General features: G+C 54.0%; 1 protein-coding gene across 1 annotated transcript in view; it reads right to left on the bottom strand.

Moving 5' to 3' along the window:
- Nucleotides 1–5,435: 5,435 nt before the first annotated feature.
- The window catches only part of PTGES (prostaglandin E synthase), a 38,779-nt gene continuing 21,952 nt past the window's right edge, over nucleotides 5,436–22,262 (bottom strand). Inside the window, exons 2-4 of the mRNA XM_009457489.5 lie at nucleotides 19,978–20,156; nucleotides 15,752–15,834; nucleotides 5,436–6,952 (exon numbers count right to left, since the gene is read on the bottom strand). Of these exons, the coding sequence (XP_009455764.2) occupies nucleotides 6,703–6,952; nucleotides 15,752–15,834; nucleotides 19,978–20,156 (512 nt within the window). The 3' untranslated portion in view covers nucleotides 5,436–6,702. The remainder of the gene's footprint in view (nucleotides 6,953–15,751; nucleotides 15,835–19,977; nucleotides 20,157–22,262) is intronic.

Here is a 22,262-nt window from a genome sequence, read left to right as displayed (position 1 = left end):
GTCAGCCTCCGCATGGTGATTCCTGGAGGGGTTGATGTTTCTCTTGTGAGCTCTTGTGAGCTTTCCTGTAGTTTCTAAACCTGTGACATTGACCATTACTTGCAAGTACATATAATTAACAAGTTCAGAAACTTAAACAAGCCTTTCTTTTGTTTTCGAGACAGAGTCTCGCTCTGTCACCCAGGCTGGAGTGCCGTGGTGCAATCTCGGCTCACTTCAACCTTCGCCTCCCGGGTTCAAGTGATTCTCCTGCCTCAGCCTCCTGAGTTGCTGGGATTATAGGCGCGCGCCACCACACCTGGCTAATCGTTGTTTTTGTTGTTGTTGTTGTTGTTTGTGGTTTTTTTGTTGTTGTTGTTTTGAGACGGAGTCTCAATCTGTCACCAGGCTGGAGTACAGTGGTGCGATCTTGGCTCATTGCAACCTCCGACTCCAAGGTTCAAGCGATTCCCCTGTCTCAGCCTCCCGAGTAGCTGAGATTACAGGCACCCGCCCACCACGCCCAGCTAATTTTTGTTATTTTTAGTAGAGATGAGGTTTCACTGTGTTTGCCAGGATGGTCTTGATCTCCAGACCTCGTGATCTGCCCGCCTTGGCCTCCTAAAGTGCTGGGATTACAGGTGTGAGCCACTGCACGCAACCTAATCTTTGTATTTTTAATAGAGATGGAGTTTTGCCATGTTGGCCAGGCTGGACTCGAACTCCTGGTCTCAAATGATCAGCCTGGCTGGGCCTCCCAAAGTGCTGGGATTGATTTACAGGAGTAAGCCACTGCACCCAGCCTAAAAACGTAAACAAGTTTTAATTCAAGCGATGCCTCTCCTGGGAAGCCTGCCTGGATTCTTGCCAGCCCCAACAGATAATCCCCTCTTTGGACTGCCTTGAATTAGAAACAGTGCAACCTTCCAGCCTGGCCTGCCTGGAAACCTGTTCCCAACCGCAGCATCCTCCCAGGATACACACACAGAGGTCCAGGAATCCCCTCAATCCTGTGGATTCTGCCTCCCCAGGGGGTCCCCAGGTTCGGTCCCTGCCTCGCAGACCAGCATCCAAGGCGGTGAACAGCAGGCCCCTCTGTCCACTGTCATCATTGCCTGCCCTCATCCTCACCCTCAAGGTCCTCACGCACCAGGGAGGTTCTCAGAAGCCTTGAGACATTAGACTCATTAACCTGTTTGTCGAGGGAGCCCCAGGAGGTCCTTGGTGGGCCTGTCATGGGAGATGGGGGAGCCCAGGTGGGCAGGGCACAGCTGCCATCACCTGCCATGGGCTTCCTCCTAAGAAGGTGTGTGGGGTGGGAATGAAGGCTTCTGTAACATGAGATCTCACTGACATATCATGAAAAGAGGCCCCCAGATTGCTATCCTGTTCCCTGGGCCTTGGGTCTACATGAATTCCAACTGCTCACTCAGAGCTCGGGAGAAGATGCCCCAGACAGTGGGCCCCAACTAGGGCAGCTTCAGCTTCGCAGGCCTGGACCTTGGTCCCATTCACTGCCCCCAAGAGGAAAAAGTCCTTGCCTGCCTCCCTGAATCGAGGCTCTGGGCCCCCCAGGCTTCTGCTCAGTGCCCTCTGCCCCCTAGACCACAGACAGCCGAGGCCCACCCTTCCCAGTGCCCCCAACTCCAGGGTCAGGAAGGAGGAGACAGCCCCCAGGGGTTGAGCTAAATCTGGGGGGAGTTGGGAGGAAGATGGGCTGCAGGCATGGGGGGCCGCAGGCGTGGGGGGCCGCAGGCGTGGGGATGAGGTCAGGAAGAACCCCGCCAGTGCCTGAGGTCATCTTGCACTCGGTACCAATTCCCGCTCTGCCTCTGGTCAGTTCAGAAGATGCGATCAACCATGAGGTGCTTTAGCCAGGCGTGGTGCACACGTCTGTGGTCCCAGCTACTCAGGAGGCTGAGGTGGGAGGATTGCCTGAGCCCAGGAATTCAAGGCTGCAGTGAGCTGCAATCGTGCCACTGCTTTCCAACTCGGATGATAGAGCCAGACTCCCCCCGCCCCCATCTGTTAGAAAAAGAAAAGGATGCGGCTGGGCGCGGTGGCTCACACCTGTAATCCCAGCACTTTGGGAGGCCGAGGCGGGTGGATCATCTGAGTTCAGGAGTTCGAGACCAGCCTGGCCAACATGGTGAAACCCCGTCTCTACTAAAAATACAAAAATTAGCCTGGTGTGGTGGCGCATGCCTGTAATCCCAGCTACTCGGCAGGCTGAGGCAGGAGAATCGCTTGAACCCGGGAGGCAGAGGCTGCAGTGAGCCGAGATCGTGCCACTGCACTCTAGCCTGGGCTAGAGCAAGACTGTTGTCTCAGAAAAGAAAAAAGAAAACCATGAGATGCCCTCCCTGCCTTGCTGGCCTACTGTGCTCCACTGCCGCCCGGGAGATGGGCCCTGGCCCCCTAGGGCCCTGGCTGTGGAGCCAGGAGACCTCTTCCTGGCCCTCCCCATCCCCGAGGGTTGGGTCTGATCTTGGGTGGGAGCAGCACAGGCCTCCAGGGCCTCCTTCTCTCCCTTAAAAAATTCAATGGGCTCCTCATAGCAGCCCAGACACCATCGTGGGTACTGCCCCTCTCTTCTCTCCCCCGCACCTGGGTCCTCCAGCTCCTGGGCGAGTAGCCAGGGGACTGTCCAAGCCACTGGGGAAGCAAGAGCCATGCCACTGCCCACTGTGTCCACTGCCTGGCTGTCCACACCCCCTGCCCTCCCACAGCAGAGCCAGAGGTCCCCTTAGGAAACAAAGCCAGCCATGCCAAGCCCATCCCGGCGTGACCCACAGCCCCAGACTCCCTGATAAGGGCCAGAGGCTCGTGACCCCACACTGCTGATCCCTTTAGCCCCTCCCACACCTACACCTCCTTTCTATGCCCATCTGTCTCCCACCCCCACCTCCCTTCCATACCCACCACTCCCCCACACCCACCCCCAACCCAGCCCAACCCAAGCCTCCCTTGCATACGCACCACTCCCACAACACCCTCACCCACCCCACCCCACCCTGTCTTCCTTTCATACCCCAATCCTCCCACACACACACCCCCAACACCCACCCCACCCCACCCCTCCCTTCCATGTCCCAATCTTCCCCCACCCCCACCCCCACCCCTGCCCCTCCCTTCCATACCCACCCCTCCCCCACACTCATCCCCAACACCCACCCCACCCCTACCCCTCCCTTCCATATCCACCCCTTCTCCACACCCCCCACGCCTCCCTTTCATACCCCATCCCTCCCCCATCCCCACTCCCTCCCCCTACCCCCACGCCCCTCCGTACATCTCCCCTCCACACCATCAACCCTCACACTTCCCCTCCCCAACTTTCCCCACCGCCCTCCACTTCCCAAGCTCAAGGTGGAGGGGTCTGGGGAGAGCTGCTGAGCTCTTCTCTTTGCTCCTTGCTTTCTTGGCTTGGACGGTCCCCTTAAAACCGCTCTTTCACCCCCCACCGCAGGTGAGTTGCCCCCTCCCTAGGCAGCCGCTCCCCAGCAGAGGTTAAAAGGCCCCATCTGCCTCCATCAGGGCGCTGAGCCTTGGGGTCATCACGGGCGCCGTCCTGCGGAGCCCGCCCACCCCAGGCTGGAGCTGCATGCATGGGGACGGGGGGCAGGATGAGGTTGCCACCCCAGCATCGGGCACCACCCCACCCTGAGGAGGCACTCACAAGCCGACAGAACAGGGGCGGTGCCGGGCAGGGGACCTCATGGTCTCGTGGTCTCTGCGGCTCCAGTGTGGTGGGGGCCGCCTCCTTCACCCACGCCCCAGGTTCACAGTATTGCCATGGGCATCCGATGCCCCTGCTCACCTGGGTCCGGTGGGTTCCCAGCAGGTTATTTTGCCCACAGAGCCCCTCTTTCCCCAGGAAGGAAAATATAAATATAAAAACGCACGCTGCTGTGGCCAGGCACGGTGGCTCACTCCTGTAATCCCAGCACTTTGGGAGGCTGAGGCAGGCAGATCACTTGAGGTCAGGAGTTCGAGACCAGCCTGGCCAACATGGTGAAACCCTGTCTCTACTAAAAATACAAAAATTAGCCGGGTGTGGTGGCACATGCCTGTATGTAATCCCAGCTACTTGGGAGGCGGAGACAGGAGAATCGTTTGAACCTGGGAAGGAGAGGTTGCAGTGAGCCGAGATGGCACCACTGCACTCCAGCCTGGGTGACAGAGTGAGACTCCATCTCAAACAACAACAACAACAACAACAACAACAAGAATGCACGCTGGGTTCGCCTCCTGGATGGCCCCTGCCCTGGGATCTGTCCTCCCTCTGGCCTTACACTGTCTGAGCCCAGGGACAGCGGGCAAGTCACCTCTCCCCTGTGAGGAGACACCCCCCCACAAGCCTCCTTCCTGTGAACCTTGCCTCTCTCATCTAAAAACCCTCACCTTCCTCATCTAGAAAGCGGAAATCCCTCCTGCCTCGGATTGTTTTGGGGATTTTTTTTTTTTTTTTTTTTGAGACAGTTTCCCTCTGTTGCCCGGGCTGGAGTGCAGTGGTGGGATCTCGGCTCACTGCAGCCTCAACTTCCCAGGCTCAAGCGATCCTCCTGCCTCAGCCTCCCGAGTAGCTGGGACCATAGGCAGGCACCATTACACCCGGCTAATTCTTTTTTTTTTTTTTTTTTGGTAGAAAAGGGATCTAGCTCTGTTGCCCAGGCTAGTCTCAAACCCCTGGGCTCAGATCTTCCAACTTCGGCCTCCCAAAGTGCTTGAATTACAGACATATGTTGGAAAAAAATCCAACTAGTATGCCCAGCCCAACGCTTAGCAAGCAGTAGTTGCTCAATACTGGATCGCGCCCTTCCCGCCGCCGCGGCCCAAAAACAGAGGCGTCCCCTTACCACCAGGGGGCAGTGTTTCCCCTCTCAGCTCCGAACGGGACCCGGGGCCTCACGGCGCTTTCTGGCGGGGCCTGGGGTCCCTGCGCTGCTGGAGAACCCCCGGCACGGCAGGTCCCATCCGTTAGAGGGGCTCCGGCCTCGGGGTGCTGGGAGGGGGCGTTCAGGGAAAGTGAGGCCGTGCAGCACAGGGGCTCCGCCCAGGGACTTTGGCAGCCCCGACTTTCAGACCCGGCCCTGCACTTCCGGGCGCTGGCCTCCTGGAGTCTCCGTGTCCTAGTTGACGGAGCTGATAATGGCAGCCCGCGGGCGGGGCAGCCCCGCAGGGAGGGGTGACCTGGCCGGGGCAGGATTTGGGTGCTCCTGGCTCCCCTCGCCAGATGCCACCTTACCCGCCCCAACGGGAGGCAGGAGGCTGCTGCTTGCTGTGTGATTAACACCCAGCCAGGGCGCGTTGGTGTCTGCGCCAGAGATCTTGTCCCGCCAAACTGGCTGTAGACAGTCACCGGCAAGAACGCCCAGCGCGCTGGAGCATCAGGCCAGCTTGGGCAGCAGGGAACACCAGGAACGCGCAACCCAAGACGAGGTGCTGGGCCCAGCTGGCAGACACTTCCATTTAATGACTAAAAATCACACATCTCAGGTCACGGGTCTAGGAGAAAACACACACACACACACACACACACACACACACACACACACACGGATTCCCCATCAAGGGGACATTTGCAGTTTCCAAACCTTGAAGATACTGAAGGGACCAGAAAGTTCCTTTGAGTGGCTGGTCACCCAAAGCTCCCGGTCCTCCACCCACAGCCCTTTGGAGGGACTCAAACCTTGGGAGGAGAAGGCTGAGCTTCCTGTGGGCCCCTCCCACCCACACCTGAGCCAGAGAGAAGACTGCAGCAAAGACATCCAAAGCCAATGGCAAGGGAAGCGTCAGCGGGGGCAGAGGAGCCAGCCCTGTCCTTGGCTCACCCAGCTTCCACCATACAGGAACCCAAGACCCCAGCCTTGCTTCCACAGAGAACTGGCAGGGGTCCCCTGGCCTGGCCATCACAGGGACTCACATGGGAGCCTTTTAAAACTCCAGATGGTGGCTGAGCACAGTGATTCATGCCTGTCATCCCAGCACTTTGGGAGGCCGAGGCCGGTGGATCACTTGAGGCCAGGAGTTCGAGACCCTCCTGGGCAACATGGTGAACCCCTGTCTCTACTAAAAATACAAAAATTAGCCGGGTATGGTGATACGCGCCTGTAATCCCAGCTACTCAGGAGGCTGAGGCGGAAGAATCGCTTGAACCCGGGAGGCGGAGGCTGCAGTGAGCCAGATTGTACCACTTCACTCCAGCTTGGGCAACAGAGCAAGACTCTGTCTTGGAAAAAAAAAAAATACAGATGGCCAGGCTTGCCTCTAGATTGGCTGGGCCAGAATTTCTGGGGTGAGTCTGAAAAGTCTGCATTCTTAGCCCGGGATTCAGATGATCATTAGGTTTGGGAATCTTAAATAGAGTCTCCCTTCTCTCTTTTCACTGTTAGGGAGGGAGAGGGAGTGATGTTTTTGATGCTCTGTTACTTTAGCTGAAGGATTTTCTATCAGTCTTCACAATCTGTCTTGAAATGGTTCCCATCAGCCACTTCGTGCAGGAATCCAAGGGGCTAAGAAACATACACACACACATACACATACACACACACACGGGCACACACACAGGCCCACTGTGCCCAGAGACCCACACGCGCAGCAGGCTGCCAGGAAACCAGGACTCAGGGCCCACCACAATCTGGAAGGAACATCAAGTCCCCAGGTATAGCCACGGCGGCTCTTGGCCCATGGTCTGGTGGCCAAGGAGGCATCAGCTGCTGGTCACAGGTGGCAGGCCGCTTCCCAGAGGATCTGCAGAGCCATGGAGGCGCAGGGGAGCTGGGCCAGGGTGTAGGTCACGGAGCGGATGGGTGCCCGCAGCTTCCCCAGGTAGGCCACGGTGTGTACCACACGGCCCAGGAGGAAGACCAGGAAGTGCATCCAGGCGACAAAAGGGTTAGGACCCAGAAAGGAGTAGACGAAGCCCAGGAAAAGGAAGGGGTAGATGGTCTCCATGTCGTTCCGGTGGGCCCTGGGGAGACAAGAGGGGTGCGGTCAGCCAGGTATTAGCTTTGGGGCCATAGGCCCTTTTGAGAGTGTCATGGAAGCTGGGGGTGCTTTGACCCACTGGGGGTCATTTCAGGCATATCACACACTCAAATCCATTCACGGCCAGGTCAAGGAGATGGATACCCCAGAGTCCAGAAGAAGGCAGCTCCAAGCTTATGCTTGCAAGCAGCTGAGGCAGCGAGGCCACGTCATGGGCTGGGAGTCAGAGGGCTACTGGTCCAGGATGCTCTTACCATACCTCTATGGCTTGCCAGGACCCCACTCCTGCCATACTCTCCCCCGCCTTCCTCTCTAGCCCTTGGACACCAGGCAGGAAAAGTGGGACTCAGAGGTGCTGAGAGCTTTACAGAGCCAACGAGTGGAGGAGCTGGGATTGGAACCGAGTTCTGACTGGAGTTTGTGCTCTTTACCTCCAGGGCAGGGCTTCTCTGAGTCAGGCCTGAGGTCATCCTCCTTCTGAATGCAGCTTCCTGGGCCCCTCCCGAGTAGAAGGGGCTAGAGCCCAAGAGCAGGCCTTTGAAATGAATGCCGGGCTCTCTCCTTTTCCCCCTAAATCTAACTACCACCTGTCCTTTCAGGGACAATCATAACAAGATCCACTCCCACTCACTGGAGCCAACTGATGGCCAGCCCCCGGTGAAGCTCTTCATTTTACATATCCTTTCCTGCCTCTTTTTCTGTTGAAAGGAATCAAGCATGTGCATATGTGTGGCAGGGGCGGAGGGGCTCTGTATAACCCCACCATAAATAAATGACCAAGAAAGAAAACTCAGAAAACTCACCTACTTCTGCTGGTTCACATTTTCCAGACTTCTACTAATGGCCGGCTTCCTTTATGAAGGGTGGGGAGGTTGAGTCCCATAAATTAGAGACTGAATGAGCAACTAAACCCATAGATTGCCACATTGGAAGCTCAAATAAACAGGAATTCAGTGCCCAGGCCATGACCTCCCCCAAGGACAGGCCACGCGTGTGAGGTGCAGGAACAGAAGCATGTTCTCTGGGCCTTCCTGCTGACATACATTCCACCAATAACACCGTCTCCTCGGGCCAGGCCCAGACTAGCAGCACTGAGTGGGGACCCGCTGCAGGGTCCTCCTCTTCCCTCCCACTGGCAAGACGATTCTTGGGCCAGTGCGATGGTGTGTGGGCCTGACCAAAAGGAAAGAGGGGGCCTGGAGTGCTTGGCCACCCCACACTGTAGGAAGCTCTGCAGCGTGCCTGGGGTGGGGGTGGGCAGGGAAGGAGACATCTGTGCAGAAGCCTGAATGATGAGAAGCTGGCCCTGCAGGGGAAAAGCATTCCAGGAAGGAAGACCAGTGTGTGCAAAGGTCCTGAGGTCACAATAAGCACAGCATGTTCAATGTGCAGAAAGGTGAGCCCATGGCTACAGTGCGGTGCACAAGAGGGAGTGAGGCAGATAAGAGCGGGAGAGGAATTCAATCTGAGTGTACAAAACTCCTGTAAACCCAGCAGGGCCTAGATCTTTCTCAAGCCAAACTCAGGACACAGCACCTGGCATCTGGGTCCCCATATCCCGAGACTGACATGAACCCCTCTTCTCCTTTTCCCCCAGATCCTGACCTTGCAACCCAGACACAAGGAAAGCAAGTCTGTGGCAGGGCAGTTCTCACCCAGCAGTGGGGAACACTGTGGCCTGCCTGTGTCTGTCAGAGGCTGGCTCTGGATAGATCCTGGGGTACTGCCCTCAGGGAAGACATAAGAGGGAGATTACAGACTCACGCTTGTAATCCCAGCACTTTGGGAGGCCAAGGCGGGCGGATCACCTGAGGTCAGGAGTTCGAGACCAGCCTGGCCAACATGGTGAAACCCTGTCTCTACTAAAAATACAAAATTAGCCAGCCATGGTGGTGCATGCCTGTAATCCCAGCTACTCGGGAGGCTGAGGCAGGAGAATCACTTGAACCGGGCAGGTGGAGGTTGCAGTGAGCTGAGATCATGCCATTGTACTCCAGCCTGGGCAAAAAGAGGGAAACTCCCTCTCAAAAAAATAAATAAATAAAATAAGAGAGGGAGAAACCAAAGACTGGGGCCACCTCCCTGTCAAGTAAGTCCCTTATCAGGACTGATGAGGAAAGGCAATAGGTGTTCCTCCAAAATCACTCCATCCTTGGCCGGGTGCAGTGGCTCATGCCTGTAATCCCAGCATTTTGGGAGGCTGAGGCTGGTGGATCACTTGAGGACAGGAGTTTGAGACCTACCTGGCCAACATGGCAAAATCCCATCTCTACTAAAAGTACAAAAAAAAAAAAAAATTAGCTGGACATGGTGGTGTGTGCTTGTAGTTCCCAGCTACTCAGGAGGCTGAGGCAGGGAATCACTTAAACCTGGGAGGTGGAGGTTGCAGTGAGCCAAGATCGTGTCACTGCACTCCAGCCTGGGCGACAGAGTGAGTGAGACTCTGTCTCAAAAAAAAAAAAAAAAACATAAAACAAAACAAAAATCACTCCGTCCTCTGGCAATCGAGCTGTGGGTCCCCACATCCCCCTACAGGCTGATTAGAGGGACACCCTTGGAAAACCCATTTTTGATTATGTCCCAAAATGAGGTCTGCCTGTCACAAGTGATTCACAAGGGAGTGCCACCTGGATGAGGAGTTTTGTAATGTTTATTTGAAAGTTCCAGGAAAAGCACAACCAGCATGTGCAACTCGTTCACTCAGCTATTCCTTAAAGTATGTGTTGATATTTTAAGAGTAAGTCCTTTGGGAGGCTGAGGCGGGTGGATCACGAGGTCAGGAGATCGAGACCATCCTGGCTGATATGGTGAAACCCCATCTCTACTAAAAATACAAAAATCAGTCAGGCGTGGTGGCAGGCGCCTGTAGTCCCAGCTACTCGGGAGGCTGAGGCAGGGGAATCTCTTGAACCCGGGAGACAGAGGTTGCAGTGAGCCAACATCGCGCCACTGCACTCCAGCCTGGGCAACAGAGTGAGACTCCGTCTCAAAAAAAAAAAAAAGAGTAAGTCAATGTTTCGAAAGCTGTTAAGAGAATCATGGTACAGATAGTTCACAAACATAGCCAAACCCTGAAGAGTGGGTGAAGGAAAGAAGTTGGGGAACACAGGGTGGGAAAGGAGGAACAAGACGGGAAGTTCATGGCAGACGTGGATCCTGCTCTGCCTGGCATGTCTGCAGGCTGGGGAGGAGCAGGCCTTGCAGAAAAAGCGGGGACTGAGCCCCACCTTCTATTTCCAGCCATTGGGCAGCAATTCAGCGGTCACCAGCGTGGGAGGAGAGGTGGTCAGGAGCTCTGACTGTCAGCCCCTGGGGCTGGCCCGGCCCTCCCTCACTCGTCTGGTCTGTCTCAAACCGCAGAGGGGCCCCTCCGAGGCCGCAGTGGCCAGGGACAGGGAGCAATGGAGACACCAAGGAATGATGGAAGAAAGCTTACCTCCCTCCTCCCACCTCCAGGCTCCAATCCGAGAGACATGGAGGCAGGCACGTACCACAGACATGCTCGGGTGAAATGCATCATTCAAATAATAACCATTTTTTTAAGGTAAAAGCCACCCAAAGCAAATTCCTACTAGACTGGACTTGTATCGCCTCCTGCAGCATCAGGCCTGCCCTCACCCTCCACAGACTTTTCCACACCAGCTGCATTTTCCTGCATAGGTGACAGCGGTGAGGACAGTGATCCCCAGATGGCCAGGACAGGGACAGCTGCTGGCCGCTCCACAGGGTCTCCTCTTCTCTCCCCCAGCCCTGCTGGCATCCACGGTGGGGCCAATTTCCTTGACTTTGTATCGGGGTTGACGCAATGCAGTGCCTGCTTCGTTTCAAAGGCAGGTATACAAGACGGTGAAATCGCCTTCCCATAGAGGGACAGCCTCAGGAGCAGAGCCGAGAGTGCCAGGCCCCTCCTCAGAGTGCCAAGTGAGTGAATTCCTGGAAAGTGCTTACAACACTCCTGGACACTGAGTAGGAAGATCTTTTTTTTGAGACAGAGTCTCGCTCTGTGCCCCAGGCTGGAGTGCAGTGGCGTGATCTCGGCTCACTGCAACCTCCACCTCCTGGGTTCAAGCGATTTTCGTGCTTCAGCCTCCTGAGTAGCTGAGACTACAGGCGAGCCCCACCACACCTGACTAATTTTTGTATTTTTAGTAGAGACGGGGTTTTGCCATGTTGGCCAGGCTCGTCTCAAACTCCTAAGCTCAGGTGATCTACTCGCCTCAGCCTCCCAAAGTGCAGGGATTACAGATGTGAGCCACTGTGCTTGACTGAGTAGGGAGATTTTAAGCAAGCCGCCATCTCCTCCATCGCCATCACCAGCCCTGTCCTGGACACCATCGCTAAAGCTCACTTCACCCTCTTGGCTTTGCCAGACTTTCTGACTGCCCTCAGATGCTCCAGCCAAATGAATCGAAAGCACGTTATGGGGCTGGGTGTGGTGGCACACACCTGTGATCTCAGGCTGAAGTGGGAGGATCACTTGGGCGCTGGAATCAGCCTGAGCAACGTAGCAAGATCCCGTCTCTACAACAATAAAAATTTAAAAATTAGCCAGGCATGGTGGCACGTGTCTGTGGTCCCAGCTACTCAAGAGGCTGAGGTGAGAAGATCGTTTGAGCCCAGGAGGTCAAGGCATCAGTGAGCCAGGATTCCACTGCACTCCAGCCTGGGCGACAGAGCAAGACCCTGTCACAAAAAAAAAAAAAAAAAAAAAAAGACCGGGCGAGGCGGCTCACGCATGTAATACCAACACTTTGGGGAGGCCGAGGCAGGCAGATCACTTGAGGTCAGGAGTTCAAGACCAGCCTAGCCAACATGGTGAAATCCTGCATCTACTAAAAATACAAAAATTAGCCAGGAGTGGGGGCAGGCACCTGTAATCCCAGCTACTCAGGAGGCTGAAGCAGAAGAATCACTTGAACCTGGGAGGCGGAGGTTGCAGCAAGCCGAAACCACGCTATTGCACTCCAGCCTGGGCAACAAGAGTGAAAGTCCATCTCAAAAAAAAAAAAAAAAATTTTTTTTTGAGTACTTCGTGGTGCAGCCGGAAGGGAGTGTTAGGCTGGAAACCTCCAGTTCTGCTGTGGTGCTTATTAGCTCCATGGCCTCAGGCAAATCTCTCTCAGTCTCTGGGACTGCGTTCACTGTGTACAAAATGTACATGCTGGGTGACATCTAAGGGACTTCTAGGGCTGACATTTTGGGACCCAATTTCCTGACAAACCAGTTCACTCAGTTTAAGTCTATATGCTCCAAACAGAAATGCTCCAAGCTTAGGTCGCACGTTTGCCTCTCTTCTTTGGGACCACACAGGTAACCCCTCCGTGCAGTTCCACACACCCAACCTCAGATTCTGGCCCAGACGCACATTGCCGGGAACTCTGGATAGGTATCCTGAAAAGGTGGCTGGTCCCTGGCTTCTCCCAGAACCAGGCTCACATTTGGACTCCAGCATGTGCTAACCTGCAAGGCAGATTTATGCTCCAAGAACCAAGACTGAAGTGCTTTCCTATTTGACAGAAGGGTGACTCGAATCATACCATAAACCCTGGTCTAATATTTAACCAACTTTTGCTTCCAGGTGGTCTCCCCCTTCGGGTTCCAGCCAGTTCTCCGGTAGCAGACGGCAGGATATAGAATTCTCTTAGTTCTGCACACTCAAGTTTCCATGAGGTTCTGTGAAATCAGGTGGCAGAGGAGGGGCCCAGGGGACCCAGGCACTCCCCAGGTCTGACTTGGGCCCAGTATACAGTCAGCCTCCAGTAAGTCGTCACCAAATGGCTATAAAGTATTATTAGATAAGAGGCGCTCAGAAAGTGCTGAAATGAATTTCAACCATTTAAACCCCAGTACTGTAGATGATGGGTTATTTTGGGCTGGGCGCAGTGGCTCACGCCTGTAATCCCAGCACTTTGGAAGGCCGAGGCAGGTGGATCACCTGAGGTCAGGAGTTTGAGACCAGCCTGGCCAACATGGTGAAACTCTGTCTCTACTAAAAAAAAAATACAAAAATTAGCTGGCATGGTCACAGGTGCCTGTAATCCCAGCTACTCGGGAGGCTGAGGCAGGGGAATTGCTCGAACCCGGGAGGCAGAGGTTGCAGAGAGCCGAGATCGTGCCATTGCATTTCAGCCTGGGGGACAAGAGCGAAACTCTGTCTCAAAAAAAAAAAAAAAAAGATTGGTTAGGTGGAAATGTCTCGGCGCCACCCGGGTCTATTGTCTCTCCATGGGGCATGGTTTCAGTCAGTAAAAATAAACCAAGTATCTGTAAGGCCACTTGGCCACTCCTGTGCCACATTGTGCCACATGAAAGCTTTGCTACATAAAACCTCTGCAGCCTGGGAGGAGCCAAAACGCATCCTCTTGGTGGCTGCTGTGAGCTGGCCCCGGGTGACCCACCGTCCTGGCCTCCTGCTGCCTGGACAGCTCATCCCATCCTTCTCCACTGTCCAGGAGGGCCGCCACAGCTGGGGACAAGAGTCACCAATGGAAGTCATGTATGGAGAAGGCTTCTGTTCCTGAAAGTACAGCCAGTGCTTAGCACAGTGTCTTGGATGTAGTAAGTGCTAATGGAGAGACGGGCCTCATATGAAGGATTTGAAAGGGTAAAATAGCAAGGAATTTCACTTCCTACATGACACAGGTCTGTAATTTTTTTAAAACCACAAGTGGACATATTATTGTCAATGGCCAAGAAAAACATAAGAAAAAAAACCCACAGACTTTCTTTCAAGTGAAAGAAATTTGTATTATTTAAATGACAGTGTCCCACCCATTTCCGCCTGTGATGCAGGGGAATGCGTTGAGACCCGTGAGACAGTTTGTCTCCGGCCTCAGCCTGTCCAGCTCTCCGTCCTCCCCACTTCCCCTTCAAGCCCTTCCGATGACCCCAACCCCTGGAGTGCCACCGCCTCACTCTCCAGCTAACTGGTAAAAGATGGCAGAGCAGAAACTGCCAAAAAAATTTAATATTGACTGTGATTATGTGAAATTAGCATTTAGTCTCTGAGGGATTTTACGAAGCCAGTTTTTTAAGAAACTTTTTTTTTTTTTGAGATGGAGTCTCGCTCTATCCCCCAAGCTGGAGCGCAGTGGCGCAATCTTGGCTCACTGCAACCTCCGCCTCCTGGGTTCACGCCATTCTCCCGCCTCAGCCTCCCGAGTAGCTGGGACTACGGGCCCGTGCCACCATGCCCGGCTAATTTTTGTATCTTTAGTGGAGACAGGGTTTCGCCATGTTGGCCAGGCTGGCCTAGAACTCCTGACCTCAAGTGATCTGCCGGCCCTCGAAAATGTTGGGATTATAGGCATGAGCCACCACATCTGGTCAAGAATAATTTGTTTAGTAACATTTACCAACATGGAAAGTGTTCGCAAAATAATGTTAATAAAAGAAAATCAGAACTCCAAATTGGGTGTACCTAATGCATGCCTAATTTTATGGAAAATATTTAGCTATAGAAGACAAAGAGGAGAGAGATGCAAGTGTGAACTGTGAATAGAACTGTGAGTGGTTTTCCTTTCTGTCTCTGTGTTTTTTCAGTATTACCCAAATCCTCTGTAATGAGTTCTGATTTTTATAATGAGGAAATTCATTTTAACTGACCAGGGGGATGTTAAGCATATGAAAAGATGTTCAACTTCACTAAGAATAAAGAATTGCAAAGCAAAACAAAAATGTGATATAAATTTTCACCTATCACCTTGGTAGGAATCCACCCAAATATGCCAATACAATGAGTTGTCAGTTGCATTATCAGAGGGATGGAAAAATGGCTCCCACACCAGTAGTGAGACATGATTTTGTTGCATCCTGCGGTTTTGCTCACACATACCCATAAAGGCAAATGAAAAAAGTGTTGAGGCCGGGTGCGGTGGCTCATGCCTGTAATCCTAGCAGTTTGGGAGGCCGAGGCGGACAGATCATCTGAGGTCAGGAGTTCCAGACCAGCCTGGCCAACATAGTGAAACCCCATCTCTACTAAAAATACAAAAATTAGCCAGGCATGATGGTGCACACCTGTAGCCCCGGCTACTTGGGAGGCTGAGGCAGGAGAATCGCTTGAACTCGGGTGGCGGAGGTTGCAGTGAGCCAAGGTGGCACCGCTGCACTCCAGCCTGGGCAACAGAGTGAGACTCTGTCTCAAAAAAAAAAAAAAAAAAAAAGAGGTGTTGAGGCCTTCTGTTCATAACACAGAAGGAGCCCAAATGCCCATCACAGGGGAATTGGTTAGGGAAGTTATGGGCTGTACATTCAACAGAGTGGCAACATAAATACTGGAGCACCAATACAGTGAATGCAACTCCTCTGTGAGCCGATATGGAACAACCTCTGTTGCCATATTAAAAAAAAAAAAAAAAAAAAAAAGCATAGTACGGACCAGAGGATAAAGGGTGATTCTATGGGGCGGAACGGGAAAAGCGTGGTACACACGTTTGTAAATGCAGCAAATCTCTGTGGGAAGATGCATGGCCATTGGCAGGAGTGTTTGCCCCTGGCCAGGAGAACTGCGTAGTGCCTGGAGGTCAGAGGTAGGAGGGAGACTGAATGTTCACTGAAGTCACCACCTTTCTCACTTTGTAATTATGAGTCATGACCACGTCTTACTTTTCCAAAGTTCATTTGAAATTAAATCATTGAATAAAGTAAAACAGTCAGAGAAGATCAGGAACACAGAAAACCTCAGCCCCTGGGAGTCCTCCAAGTCCCCTGTGTGCAGAAGAAGTTCTGAAAGGGCAGGCCATGGCCAGGTGTGGCCAGGCCAGGGGCCCGAAGTACTTGCCTGAGGCAGCGTTCCACGTCAGGGTCGCTCCTGCAATACTGGGGGCCTCCGTGTCTCAGGGCATCCTCGGGGTTGGCAAAGGCCTGAAATATACCAGTTGAGAGTCACTCCTCGTGAGACAAACGGCCCCGTCGCCTGGGGCTATGTTTTGTCCATGACCAGAGTTCACAGTGGCAGGACAGAGGTGCAGTTGCACACACACCCATCCAACCATCATCCACGATTCCTACCCTGTGCCAGGGGCTGGTAGCTCACCATGAAAAGGCCCCCCTGTCTCTGCTTTTATGAAGCTCACAGTCTGATGGGGGAGTTGCCTATGAACCAGGGAAGGCCAGGGTGTCTCACCTGTTAAGGAGAAGACACGGCTGGCCTTGAGAATGTTTACGTGGGACCTGACCCAGTCTGAGGCTCTGAGAAGGCTTCTCTGAGGCAGTGACATGAAAGCTGAGGCTTAGGGCTGGATGAGGTGGCTCACACCAGTAATCCCAGCACTTTGGAAGGCCAAGGCAGGGGGATCGTTTGAGCCCAGGAGTTCAAAACCAGCCTGGGCAACATAGCAAGACCCCATCTCTAAAACAAGCCAGGTGTGGTGGCTCACGCCTGTAATCCCAGCACTTTGGGAAGCCAAGATAAGAGGATTGCTTGAGCTTCCAGGAGTTTGAGACCAACCCGGGCAACATAGCAAGACCCCATCTCTAAAACAAACAAGCTGGGTACAGTGGCTCATGTCTGTAATCTCAGCACTTTGGGAGGCCGAGGCAGGTGGATCACTTGAGCTCAGGAGTTCAAGACCAGCCTGGGCAACATGATGAAACCCCCTCTATAAAAAATACAAAAATTAGCTGTGTGTGGTGATACACACCTGTGGTCCCAGCTACTTGGCAGGGCGGCTGAGGCAGGAGGATTGCTTGAGCCCGGGAGGTCGAGGCTACAGTGAGCCGTGATCTTGCCACTGCACACCAGCCTGGGCAACAGAGCCAGACTCTGTCTCCAAAAAAAATAAAACAAACAATCTGAGGCTTGAAAGATGCATTGACATTAACCAGATGAAGGGAGGGCTGGAGCAACAACATTCAAGGCAGAAGGGACAGCACGTGCAAAGGCCCTGAGGCTGGAAGAAGCTGGGCATGTGTGAAGAACAGAAAACCAGCACACGGGAGCACAGAGGGCAAGGGACAGGGGCCCAAGATAAAGGGACAGGGGTCATCAGGGGTCCTGGCAGCACCTGAAGAATTTGGACTTTGCACTAAAAGCCACGAGAAGGTCTTGAGAGCCCCGGGCTGAAAACCCAGCTCCGCGCTGATTAACCACAGGATCCTGAACTCTGAAAACTCAGGAGAAATCACAGCTCATGTGCTGTGTGACGAGTGAGAGGGAGACCTGGAGAAGCCGCTAGGACAATGCCCAGCACAAGGAGGTGCTCAGTGAATTGTCACTTTCTCTCATTGGAAAGCAGAGACATAAAGTCACACTGAGATCATCAGAGGCCCATGACTCTTGCTCCACTGTTCCCTGCTGGCATCCAGACAGTCAGACCCCACCAGGCCCACAGCAGAGCCTGAATCTCAGGAGCAGGTTTTCTAAATTGTTCAGCTGACGGCAAAGCCTGTGCGTCTGACTCATGACTGTCCCCCAAGGGCTGGTTTGTCCTCCCTGGTGGGACTGCCCTGCCCTACCCCAGAGGAGAATGCAGCTCAGATCTTCGAGATTGGAACCTTCACACCCAAAATTCCTCTCTGCTGGCCCTGAAATCAGTGAATCACCAACACCGAAGGCTCTGTCCGTGGATCTGTGATACGTTTCAAGGGGCCTCAGCATACAGTGGGCACTGCCTTTAGGAGTCCACTGCCCATGGAGTTGCTCCCCCTGGAGATACAACTCAGATACAAGTCAGCCAGGCCAGAGCCAGCTGCAGTGCAGACCAGGAAGCCCCCAGTGTCAGCGGCCGAGGTGCCACCTTAGCTGGGGTGGAGGCCAGCCTTTGGTTGAGGTCCCTTGAAAGTGACCTGAGGCTGCGGTGCTCATGTTAATTTCAGTTACTTATAAGTCTTAAGGACAAACATTGGTGGGGCGTTGCATTCTCCTGGCGCTGCTGTCACGACCCCCGTTTACAGGTGAGGACACTGAGCTCCCAGACTTTTCCAGGTCCCCAGGCTGGTGGGTGGAGGAGCTAGGGCCTGTGACTGTCACCTCCAGCAAGTCCTTCCTGGATGATGCTTAGCGCCCAGAGCAGAGATAAGAGGGGGCCACGTTGTCATGAGGAACACCTCAGGAGCAGCCCAAGGAGTGGGGGTTTCCTTCTGCGGTGTCCCTGCCAATCAGGCAGAAAGGCTCTGGGACAGGTTCACCTCCTCCCTTCCGCGAATTCATGTTAAAAGGAAATCACAGCTGGGCACAGTGGCTCACACCTGTAATCCCAGAACTCCAGGAGGCCCAGATGGGAGGATCACTTGAGCCCAGGAGTTTGAGACCAGCCTGGGCAACATGGCAAAAGCCATCTCTACCAAAAACATAAAAAATTAAGAGCAGTGATGCACACCTATAGTCCCAGCTACTTGGGAGGCTGAAGTGGGAGGATCACCTGAGCCCAGGAAGTCGAGGCTACAGTGAGCTATGATCGCACAATTGCATTCCAGCCTGGGCCACAGAGCAAGACCCTGTCTCTAAAATAAATAAATAATAATTAAAAAAAAAAAAAAAGGAATCTCTGGCCTGCTGGTAAGAACCCAAGCCTCAGCCAGGTGTGGTGGCTCACGCCTGTAATTCCAACACTTTGGGAGGCTGAGGCGGGTGGATCACCTGAGGTCAGGAGTTCAAGACCAGCCTGGCCAACATGGTGAAACCCCATCTCTACTAAAAATACAAAAATTAGCAGGGCATGGTGGTGTGCGTCTGTAATGTCAGCTACCGGGGAGGCTGAGGCAGTAGAGTTGCTTGAACCCAGGAGGTGGAGGTTGCAGTAAGCAGAGATCATGCCACTGCACTCCAGCCTGGACAGCAGAAAAAAAAAAACAAAACAGAAACCCCCGCCTCCAAGACAGGATGTGGGCTCTGAAGCTGGACACTGGAGTTCAAACCGGGCTGTGTGACCTTCATAAGTGATGTCTCCTCTCTGAGCCCAGGTTCCTCACCTAGAAAACAGGATGACTATGGCGCCTCCCCTGCCCTCAGGGCTGTGGCGGGGATCTCATGCTCAGCTCCGGGCCACATTCGGTCCTCTGGGAAGGATTCAATGAGTGAATGCAGCTGTTCTACTTGATGCCCAGATCCCATATCCCAGGACCAGCCAAGGCAGGGAGAAGTCAGAAGCTATCAGTGTGCTGTAGCCTCCGGGTATCCTATCACTTGGGCAGCTGCCCTGCCTTTAATCCTGCCTGTACCTGCAGCAGGGCCTGAGCCTGGCTTGTGGCCAAGATCCTCACTCCCCAGGATCCACCCGCATGCAGTGCCAGAGCCAGCCTCGCCTCACCTCGCCTTTGAACTGGACACAGGGGAAGACAGAGACAGTTTCAGGAAATGATTGCTTTATTAAAATACCTGGGGAGGAAGTAACAGGTGCCTGGGGTCTTTCTGCATTCTGCCGCCAGGACAGCCGACAAGCTCAGCCTATGACTTTGCAGACTCGCCAACCAGTGTGACGGACGCTACTGGAACTTGCCCCAGCCCAGCTCTGGGACTCGTTAATGTTGTTTTGGTTCAGGGGCTCGGATTAGTGGGGAAATTCCTCGCTGAGCACCCCGACGGTGCCCGGCTGGGAGCTGGCCTTTGGAGGCTACAGTGGGCTTGTTAGTGACATTTGCCAGGAGTTGGGAATTTCCACTTAAACGTTTCTCGGACTCCTGTTTCGCCGGTTCCCACTCCACCCAGCTATCAGACCTCCCGTGCCGGGAAGCCACCAGGTTAGACAGAGGCTTTGTGCTGTCACGCTCCCACACTCCACCCTCCAGAACCTGCTTCTCTCACAGACACTCGCTGGCTCTCTCCATGCCAAGAACTCAGCCCGGTGGCACGGCAAGCGAGTAAGTGCTCTTAAGCCAGAGAGGAGAAGGTGCAGGCCTTGCTGACACGTGGGACTGGCAGGAAGCCCCCCGGCAGGGCTGCAAGAGGTGCCCGCCTCCCAGCCCTGCACACACCTTGGCCACGTTTCCCTATCCCGGGGCTTTCCTGACAGGACGTGGAGAGAAGCAAGTATGACCCAGGCCAGGGACCCCCAGGGAAGCACGTACCTTCTTCCGCAGCCTCACTTGGCCCGTGATGATGGCCACCACGTACATCTTGATGACCAGCAGCGTGCTGCAGAGCAGGAAGGCCGGGAGGGCCGGGCTGCTCATCACCAGGCTGTGGGCAGGCATCTCTGGCCAGCGCAGCTCAACTGTGGGTGTGATCAGCTCGACAGAGGAGCAGCCTGCAGGGAAAGCACAAAGTGGGAGGGGAGAGCCTTCCTGCAGCCAGCACCGCCCACGCCCCGCCCCACGGCAGCGGCAGCAGGGCCCCCTCCTCCTGTGAAGAGAAAGACAAGCAGTCGCCGGAGCTCCAAGAAGCAGAGAGTCTCCGGGTGTCCCGGACCCAGTCCCTGGCTCTGGAGCCCTCCTTCCAGGCAAATCCTCAAACACTTTCAAATCTGTTTCAAAGCTGTTTCCTTATCTATAGTGTGGGAGCATGTGGTGGTGCCTGCCTTCTAGGGAATGATAAGGCTGGGCACCTGGCAGGACCTCTGCACGTGGTGATTATCGCTGCCTCCTGCCCACCTCCGCAGGGTCAGGGTAGGTGGTGGGCATGAGAACCACGCCGTGCGCCCCCACGCTCAGCCTGGACAATGGAGCTGCAGCCACAACGGCATGACTTTGCCATCTGTGGCAGGCTGAAGGACGCCCTCCACCCCTGAAGACATCCATGTCCCAATCCCTAGAACCCGTGACTGTGACTATGTGGCAAAAGGGACTTTTCACATGGGATTTAGTAAGGATTTGAGATGGGAGAAATTATCCTAGTTTATCTGGGTGAGCCCAGAGTAATCAGAGGGGCCCTTCCAAGAGGGAGGCAGTAAAATTAGAGAAAAGATATAAAAACAGAGGCAGAATTAAGAGAGGAGATGAAAGGACGGAATAGGGGTCAGACAGGAGAGACGCTAACCTGCTGGCCTTGAAGATGAAGGAGAGATCATGGCCCAAGGAATACCAGGGGCCTCTAGAAACTGGAAAAGAGGACGAAACAAACTCTCTGCGTTCAGACAGACGCAGCCCTCCCGACACCTTGATTTTAGCCCTGTGAGACCCACTTCAGCCTTCATCCACCAGAACTGTCAGAGAATGAAGCTGTGTTGTTTTAAGCCACTAAGTCTGTAGTAATTTGCTATAGCAGGGATGGGGAACCAGCACGTGGCTCCACTGACTTCCTGAGCATCACTTGACTATCCTGGAACTCTTTCCCCAGTCAAATGCTTTGATTCTTCATCACAAGATCTCCCCGAAAGACCTATCAACTGACTCTTCAGTAGAAAGCATCACCAGGCCGGGCGCGGTGGCTCACACCTGTAATTCCAGCACCTTGGGAGGCCAAGGGGGGCAGATTACCTGGAGTCAGAAGTTCAAGACCAGCCTGGGCAACATAGGGAGACTCCGTCTCTACAAAATTATTTTTAAATTAGCTGGGCATGGTGGTGCTCACCTGTAGTCCCAGCTACTCAGGAGGCTGAAGTGGGAGGATCACCTGAACCCAGGAGGCTGAGGCTGCGGTGAGCCATGTTCTCACCACTGCACTCTAGCCTGGGTGACAGAGCAAGACTCCGTCTCAAGAAAGAAAGAAAGCATCAATGTTTATTTCCTAAGATTCTTCGAATCCCTCACCTCAAAATCCTCACCTTGGCCAGGTGGCTTACACATGTAATCCCAGCACTTTGGGAGGCCGAAGGGGCGGATTATCTGAGGTCAGAAGTTTGAGACCAGCCTGGCCAACATGGTGAAACCCCCTCTCTACTAAAAATACAAAAATTAGCCAGACATGATGCAGACACCTGTAATCCCAGCTACTTGGGAGGCTGAGGCAGGAGAATCGCTTCAACCTGGGAAGTGGAGGTGCAGTGAGCCAAGATTGCACCACTGTACTCCAGCCTGGGCGACAGACCGAGACTCTGTCTCAAGAAAAAATCCTCACCTTGCTGCATCCTGCCCCCTTCCCTGGGTTCTGGCAGGACCTCCACAAGGGCAGGGATCTTTTTTTTTTTTTTTCTTGTGAGACAGACTCCTGCTCTGTCACCCAGGCTGGAGTGCAATGGCATGATCTCTGCTCACTGCAACCTCCACCTCCAGGTTCAAGCAATTCTCCTGCCTCCGCCTCCCAAGTAGCTAGGACTACAGGTGCCCACCACCACGCCCAGATAATTTTTGTAGTTTTAGTAGAGACGGGGTTTCACCATGTTGGCCAGGATGGTGTCAATCTCTTGACCTTGTGATCCACCCACCTCGGCCTCCCAAAGTGCTGGGATTACAGGCATGAGCCACCGCACCTGGCC

This window comes from Pan troglodytes, chromosome 11 (assembly GCF_028858775.2).
Source record: "Pan troglodytes isolate AG18354 chromosome 11, NHGRI_mPanTro3-v2.0_pri, whole genome shotgun sequence".
Lineage (NCBI taxonomy): Eukaryota > Metazoa > Chordata > Mammalia > Primates > Hominidae > Pan > Pan troglodytes.
This window is presented reverse-complemented; position numbering and strand designations above follow the sequence as displayed.